Source organism: Carex rostrata, chromosome 26, assembly GCF_964058835.1.
Source record: "Carex rostrata chromosome 26, lpCarRost1.2, whole genome shotgun sequence".
NCBI lineage: Eukaryota > Viridiplantae > Streptophyta > Magnoliopsida > Poales > Cyperaceae > Carex > Carex rostrata.
In genome coordinates this window covers 6590784-6598743 of record NC_135943.1, presented here as the reverse complement: position 1 = coordinate 6598743, position 7960 = coordinate 6590784, and the positions used below count along the sequence as shown (strand labels likewise).

The window sequence follows — 7960 nt, the reverse complement described above, 5'->3', positions numbered from 1 at the left end:
ATCTATATTTTATATAAATTGAAGACGGTCTTTCTTTTGGTGTTGACCTCCAGATGGATTTTGATGCAACAAAGTGGATAGACAGATTGCTGCTAATAAGGCTGTGTTCACGATTCAGCAACTCTAACTCTAACTATACCAGTGTCCTATTGCATATGTTGGAAATTGTTGAACTATAGCTATTGTAATATTCTATTTTTATGTCACAATTGCCCTTGAGAACAGCTCTTATTGTAATGCATGTTCTGTTATGCTTATAAAAGATATGCTTTGTGTAGAATATTACATATCCAATGGAAATCAGTATCTGATCCTTGGGTGCAAGTGCAAGAGAAGCAAATTCAAAGCAATATATTTTTTTATTGCCTTTTGTTTTCAACTTAACTCTCTGTATCACACTGATTTTCAGAAACATTGTCGTATCCATGCAACATAGAGTAAAACTAATGGAGTGAGAATTCTCAATTTATATTAAAATAAAAACAAGTACTCAAGTAACTATACAAAAATGACCATAATAAGGATACTAAGTCTAAACCTAGTGTATAAATATGAACCGTGTTTTAAGTCCGGTTCAGTCCCTTACATAGTAAAAAACCTACAGCACTAATGGCCAAAACCATAACTAGCCGGTTGGACACTGTCTCGAGGTCAAAGAATCTACTCCTCGACCCATTTTTCTCCTGTTGTGTGCGGCTTATTTGTTCGTGCACCAGATTGGACAAACTGTCCAGCTGGTGCATCAGCTGGCGCTGGCCTCTCGAAATTAGCACTATCTAAAAATTAGATAGAAAAGGAATGGCATCAAATACACATATTTCTTTAGCAGTATAATATTCATGGATCTGTGTTGGGCTTTAGACTGTATTAACTAAATTAGGTCAAACACCAGTAGTAGCCTTTATTAGTAAGATAAAGTTGTGAAGGTGGAATATAAATGGCAGATGTTAGTCACAACTAAAATTAAAAAACTAACAGATGTGCGACCGTGCATACTAACCTGATCCATCTTGGTACTACTTTAAAAAAATAAATAAAAAGAATTAAAGAAAATTGGGTTGACTTGTACCTCTTCCATCAATGGAGACTCCTTGTGGAGCTGATTGGAGGATGACGAGTGGGGTAAGAGCGTTCCATTCCCCAAATGGGACACAAACTGATTGGTAGGCCCTGATCCATTACATGACTCACTTTGGAGAGGGAGATTTTGGTGACTCGCAGATGCCCTTATTATTGAATTGCTCATTTTTGAGTTGAGCTCTTCCATTCTACATGTAAACTCGTCCATCCTCTCATTGAGGGTTAATATCTGCTCCGACAGCTGCTTAATCACACCCTGTAAAACATAACCAACAACCAAGCCTTTAGTCCCAAACATACATGGAAAAAAAAAAATTAGATGTCAACAAATTTTTCACTAGGCTAAACCACAAAATAAATAGCAACAAACATAACTGTAAGTTTTGAGAGAAAAAATGCCACACTATTCCTAGTATCAAATCCAAGGAAATTCACTACAAGGGAAAATAATAGGAGAGAAAAGCTGAAGAAAATCCAGAATTACAGAATTAAAAGGTTTTGGGAGATATTTACTGACTCTCTATCAACCTGAGGTATGTAAACACCACATAGGGACTGCCATGGAATTTAGTACAGAGTACTAGCCATATACCCCCTAACTAGCCCAATGGATGGTACACCCATTTCACCTAACTAAAATGCAGGTAAAACACCAAATACAGGCCATCGGGAAATTGTGCATATTACTAGCCGGATGACCACCCCAACTAGCCCAAAGGACAGTTCTGTTTTGTATAAATCTTCAACATACATGCAATCTATGAATCCACCTAGAGCAAAAAATTGACTTAGTTCGACGTATCATGAAAATCTTTAGTACAACACTAGTGCAGGAATGAGGAGGTCTTTGGTTATTACAAATGCAAGTTCAAATCTGAGTAATAACTATCGTTCTTCTCTATTATTTCAGTTGGAGTTTGTATCAGGGTGATCTAGTTCTGTACCATAAAAAAATCCCTAGACATTCAAAAAGCAGAATTGAACATCTATTTAAACGAAGATAAGCCATATTACATATAATATGGCTAGTTTTGTATCGTAAAAAATCCCTAAACATTCAAAAAGCAGAATTGAACATCTAAATCAATGAAGATAAGTCATATTACAAATTATATGGCTAATGTTACACCATACAGAATTATTTTGTTATTTAATTATTAAAATTAAGATATATAGTAAATGTTCACATTCTTGAATTTCTCTTGTTTAATTGTGCGCTTCAGAAACACATGAAAGTACACCAAAAGAACATGAGAAAAGCAGCAAAGAAAATCACTAAGAACAAGCAGGGAAAAGAAATCGAATTACAGCATAAAATAGTACACTATGAACCTAGCCCTGAGACGCTTTCTCCCCTTTTACACATATCACTTCTCATTTGTTGATTTAAATTTTTTAGGGCTGGCCATTTAATTTTGTAATGTAATTCAATTCTTTTTTCTTTCAAAATCTATAAAGAAGCTGACCTGATTAATGGAAGGAGGAGTATCAGAGTTCCTTATAAACCGTTTATTGCTGTCAAGCTTACTCAGTTGAACTATATTTTTATCCCCTTGTGCTGAGTAAGAATGTGAAAGCCCACTGAAACAAACACCTCTAGTCAGGTTAATCATAATTAAATAAGAACAATGCAGTAGGCATTTAAACCGCTACTTGCAGAAAAAAGAAAGAAAACAAGAGGAGGGTGTGTACAAGTATAAGTGTTAGATTTAGTTGAAAATAAATCAATTTACCTCTTTAGATGTTTATTTCTCAGCGCCACACGATCAGCTGATGCACGAGAGAGCGCCTCTCTGGGGCTGGTTGATACATCATCCTCTATACTCAACTTGGTCTTAAGATCATCTGGCAATGCCTACAAAGTATCAACAACAAATAAAATATGAGCTAATAAAATAAATAACACAAAACATACAAAGAATATAAACTTCTGTGTACCATAACATCGTTGACTAGCTTCTCAAGCTGAATTTGCTCAATGTATGTGCGGGGGATATAAGAGCCCTCTAAGCCCAGTTGCTCTGCTATCGTTTTAACATACAGCCGATCTCTTCCTTGAACCTTTTTACACAATGCAACAATGATAACTTAAATATTTAAAGGTATGAAAATTGTGGAGCAAAAAGTAAAATCAAAAGAACTTATTTCTGTTTCATTACCTGGATATAGCGACGATTTAATTGTTCCAACCAATCAATTTTGACAACCACCCGCCCATCAGTGAAAGCATGGCTACTCCTCTTTAAGATTGCTGCAATAGTGTAGCCCAGTGCCATTAAACCGCCAAGAAGCCGCACACTCACTTCAAAACTAATCCTTGGAGAAATGATGAATGGGCTATCTGTCACCCATTCCTTAGAAAAAAAAAAACAGTCAAATTATAAGCACAAATTTATGTTTGCAAGGGATAATATGCAAAAGATTTCCGAAAGAGACAAACCTCGAACATGAGATTATATTTTCCTTCACGGTTCCGCATCCTGAGGTAAGACTGGCATGCCTCTGGATCCTCACCAGGTGGCAGTAAGTATATGTCATAAGTCTCTTCTGTACTTTCTTTGTGTTCTTCTGGCATTGCAGCTTTTATCTGATCAGCTGTTAGTTGTTTTGGAGACTACACAAATCAAAGAGATATCAAAACAAAATTATTAATACTTGAAAATACATACAAAAAAGATAGCAAAGTGGGAGGGGGCACATTATACCTTCAAAATATATGTAGGATTTTGAAAACCAGAGAACGGATTGAACTTGTTGACAATTTTTATGTGTGCTGTTTGCAGGTCTGGCTCTATGAATGCTTTGTACATTGGATAAACCTGTAAAAGAAAGAAGAAACCATCATTCCCTTGTTCAGCATATGCCCGCAAAATATTGAAAATACCAAAAGCTAGATAAGTTTCTGAAAAACAAAATAAACAAAAATAGGACCGTTTCAGATATCTGCTGAATAATCTCCTCAGGCTCTTGACCAGCACGTTGAATGTCTCTCAAGACCCTTTTTACCAGGTCAAAATGGACCCCACCTGTAACTGACACACGCAAATCCAGCAATGGGCGTAACTTCTCACTTAAGGCATAGATACCTTCAATTATTACTACACGTGAACTGGGGACCTCCACCGTCCTGTCAACATAAGAATGTCGAGGCATAAGTTCATAAAAATGTAGATACATAGATAAATTAACAAAATTAATGTTAAATTGCAAGCACATTTAAAATCACATCAATTCTGCAAGAGAAGATTTATGAGCTTGATATCAGCACAAGGAATGGAAAGTACTTGCCTATGGAACATTCCAAACATTTCTCAAAACTTACTCAATTGCAAGACCCAAACAAACAACAGGTCAAATGTAATTGCATTATTGCAATGCTTAAATCAAATTGATGAGGATACTAGGAAAACTTGCCTGTATCCAATACGAGTGCTGCTTTTAAAATCATATATCGGAACCTGAACAGCAGAGCCATTCTTGAGGCCCTTTATGTTTTCCAGAAGTGTGTCATAATCTGTGAGCCTAGGATCTGTCGAATTAACAATTATTGTTAGCATATGTAGTTCAACTAAAAAGGAATTTACACCCACAAGAAAACAGTTTAAAGGACACCACAAATTGTAAATCTGATATAACATTATTAAACAAGGTACTCAATTGAAACAACATAAAAGAAAATAGGCATTCATACATTTTTTTTTATTACTTTTTTGGATGTAGGATTGGCATTTATACATGCGTGAAAACAAGTCTACAAATGTCGGTTCCTCACAAAAACAAACCCACACACACACACAGAGGTATTCGTAGTATTGACAACAACCTGACTGAACTAAGCCCCCTCCCCATACTGGTCAAAACCAGTACTGACACAAAAATTATTCTTATATAGTAAGGATAAGAACTGTATACCATCAAAATTTCCGTCAATGATACGACTTGCGTCATTGTAATTGTCCATTGATAGGACAGCTACACTCGGCATGAAATTGACCACCTTTTCTGTGAAGACAGTCTTTCCTGCACCAGATGGACCAGCAACTCCGACCAAAATAATCCCATTGTGTTTTTGTGCCAGCAGCTGGCATGCTCGGATCACAACAAAAAAGCCCTTTTCGAATGACAGCTGTTCTGGGATCGGCATCATCTCATAACGGTCGCAGTCTTTTCGTTTCACAAGCTGGACCTGGTCCCTCAGTAGACCAGGTCTACGCCTTGGGGAGTTCAAGATGGAGTCATCTTGTGACATTCTTTTAATTGGTTTGATGATTTCCCTCAAAACTCTATAATATTACAACAAAGAGAAAGAGAGCATGAGAAGCATGTAAGACAAATTACATAGATGACTTTTACTTATAAATATCTACAGTATGAGGTTAAATAATATAAATTAAAAAATAAAGGAGAAAAGAGGCCCATATAATATATCTACAGTAGAAGGTTCTTCTGGTATACTTTACAGTTGATAATAAAAATTAGATGACATTTTGACTTACATATAAAAATAAGTTTTTCCTTTTTGTATAGAGAGGAAAGTTACGGTCTGGTACCTCAAAAGATTCCTAAAGAATCTGTATTTCTTAGGTCATCTGGTCATACAAATTTAAGGATTTTTCATGGACATTTATCAGTTCAGCCAAAAGTTTAGATTATTATTTTTTATTTACACAAGACTACCTAGCCAGAGTTTATTTTCATTTAGAGGTGTAGCCATGAATACACCGATAGATCAGATCCAAAATTGGCTAAGCTAGGTTGATTAAACTTCATGCAAGAAAAGCTGATACCTACCTATGAATATATTTTTAGTTTCTTTTAATTTATTGGAACAGTTAAATCGCATATTGATTACCGTCACAGAAAATACTTCCAAAATTGACAATCAAAGAAATTAGTAAGTTACTTTGCATCAGGATTTATTGTAATGACCGATGGTTCCATCTCCAGAATCTCAATTAATTTCCTCGAGACTATTTTTCTTTCGACACTTACAACCCTTGATGAAGCTGAGGATATCGACATAAAGAAAAAAAACTAAAGGGTGAGAACACCCTTTAAATAAGATCCAGAGCTCAAGGGATAATTACGTTTCCTTTGATCTCCTAGTAGGTTTTAAATCTTTTGGTGGAAATTTAGGTGAGTTCTGGCTTCAACATCCATATCAAGGTTTTAAATATTTTGGTGGAAGCTATAGATGACTGCATTTGGTTCTATTAAAAGCGCTGTGATCAGAAAAAGTAATATCAGAGTAGAGGATTTCAGATGGCTCTTGTTACAGAATTTTGGATGAGTCCGCATTGTCTGCATTAACTCAAAAGAGCATCTTTTGAGTTAACACATCTCGACTGTCTGATTTTAAACGGAGCTAATCCGGCCACAGTCTATAATTCAGGGGGCGCTTTAATATCAGTGTGAATCTAGTCCGCACGGATCTTAAAGTGTATCGGACGGTACAGATGCATTAACTCAAAAGATTCTTTTTTGAGTTAATGCAGAGGATACGAATTCATTTTGGATGGATCTAGATACCCATCAGAAGTTTTTTTTTGTTTAATGAAAAGAAAAAGATAAGAAAATAAGTCATGTGTGCAAGCCAAGATGTAAAGCTTTAAGAATAGCAACTATCAATAAAAAAATTTAACAAAATAATGCTGCTGAGAATGCTATGTCATAATTCATAGATTGAGAAACCACGTGACTAACTATGACAAATATTTTAAGCCGCCAACTAATAGGTCATTTGATGACATGCATCAAGTAGCCCATATAAAAACAATGATATAAAGATTATTAATAAGAAATAAGATTGCATAAATAACGAAAAATATTCATGCATGATTATACACATACACGAAAAACCTAAAAAAGTAATTTAATCGTGTATAACTTGCAAATTTAGAACATTCTACCGCAGCATTATCAAGCAATACTCAATTCTTGCTTTGCTAACATATTTTGCAAAATATATCTATCGGTCGCCTACGATCCGTTTATTGCGCGAATACCGACGACAAGACAATAGAAACGGGAGAGACTCACCGTCGTCGGAGCGACGCCGATTCTTGCTTCTGGATTGTTAGAGGCCGATTGCTCTATTCTACCGAATCCGCAAATAGTAGAGAATGTTCCTTGTGTTAATTGAAAGAAGAGAGGAATGAAGAAAGAACGGGTCTGTCGGCCAGGTGAGGGTTATAAAGGCTAAGCAGCGGACATAAAAATAAACTTTTGGGCCGGGCCGGTCTGGGCCGTATATAAAAATAAACTATTTTTATCGAATGGAATGTATTCTAAGCAAACACATTGGTTTTTTATGTTTTTTCATTTCTATCATTCTATGTATGTATGTAACAGACTATTTTATTCTGGTAATGATTAATGCCTGAGGGTATTAATATCCAACAATAGTATCATGTAAATTTGCTATTTAGAGATTATGTAACAAGTTTGGAAATAAACTAATGATTATGTTTGCTCCTTTAAAAGCATGTTTTTCTAATTTGGGTCCTCTTGGCGTCTTTATATAGAGGTATTTTAGGGTAATAAATTCCTTTCTAACTATAAATTAATATGTCGAAAAATATTTAAGCACTGCTTGAGCCGAATTTTGTTTAAATACCATAATAAAAAAAATAAACCAAAACACTCTAGATTTGGGAGATTTTCACATTTACCAGGGCCGCACAACCAATTTGTGGCCCATTTATGAGGGGCCACGGATTGGCTTAGAGGTCTCCAAAACTTTAATATATTCAATATTACAGTGCAGTTGTTTGTGCTTTTGGGGAACCTCTAAGCTAATCTGTGCCCCCCTCCCCCTTCCCTCCCCCATAAATAGGGCGCAGATTAACTGTGTGGTCCGGGTAAATATGAAAATCCCTTA

The 7960-nt window shown here is 35.6% G+C and overlaps 1 protein-coding gene across 1 annotated transcript; it reads right to left on the bottom strand.

The window, feature by feature from the left end:
* Nucleotides 1-447: 447 nt before the first annotated feature.
* Nucleotides 448-7262, bottom strand: LOC144544013 (inorganic pyrophosphatase TTM2-like). Its single transcript, XM_078292438.1, has 12 exons — nucleotides 7120-7262; nucleotides 4993-5363; nucleotides 4495-4609; nucleotides 4012-4207; nucleotides 3786-3899; nucleotides 3521-3694; nucleotides 3240-3434; nucleotides 3019-3141; nucleotides 2814-2935; nucleotides 2547-2661; nucleotides 1070-1336; nucleotides 448-776 (listed from the first exon to the last, which is right to left on the bottom strand). Exons 2-12 carry the CDS (start codon nucleotides 5327-5329, stop codon nucleotides 564-566), a joined length of 1971 nt encoding a protein of 656 aa, XP_078148564.1. The 5' UTR covers nucleotides 5330-5363; nucleotides 7120-7262; the 3' UTR covers nucleotides 448-563.
* Between the last annotated feature and the right edge of the window lie 698 nt (nucleotides 7263-7960).

Excerpts from the sequence above, each read along its gene's own strand:
- LOC144544013 (XM_078292438.1), bottom strand. The coding sequence starts at position 5,329 with ATGTCACAAGATGACTCCATCTTGAACTCCCCAAGGCGTAGACCTGGT. Across the intron at positions 1,337-2,546 it reads CTCCTCCTTCCATTAATCAG|GGTGTGATTAAGCAGCTGTC; the intron begins GTCAGCTTCTTT and ends TATGTTTTACAG. Across the intron at positions 777-1,069 it reads AGTCTCCATTGATGGAAGAG|ATAGTGCTAATTTCGAGAGG; the intron begins GTACAAGTCAAC and ends TCTAATTTTTAG.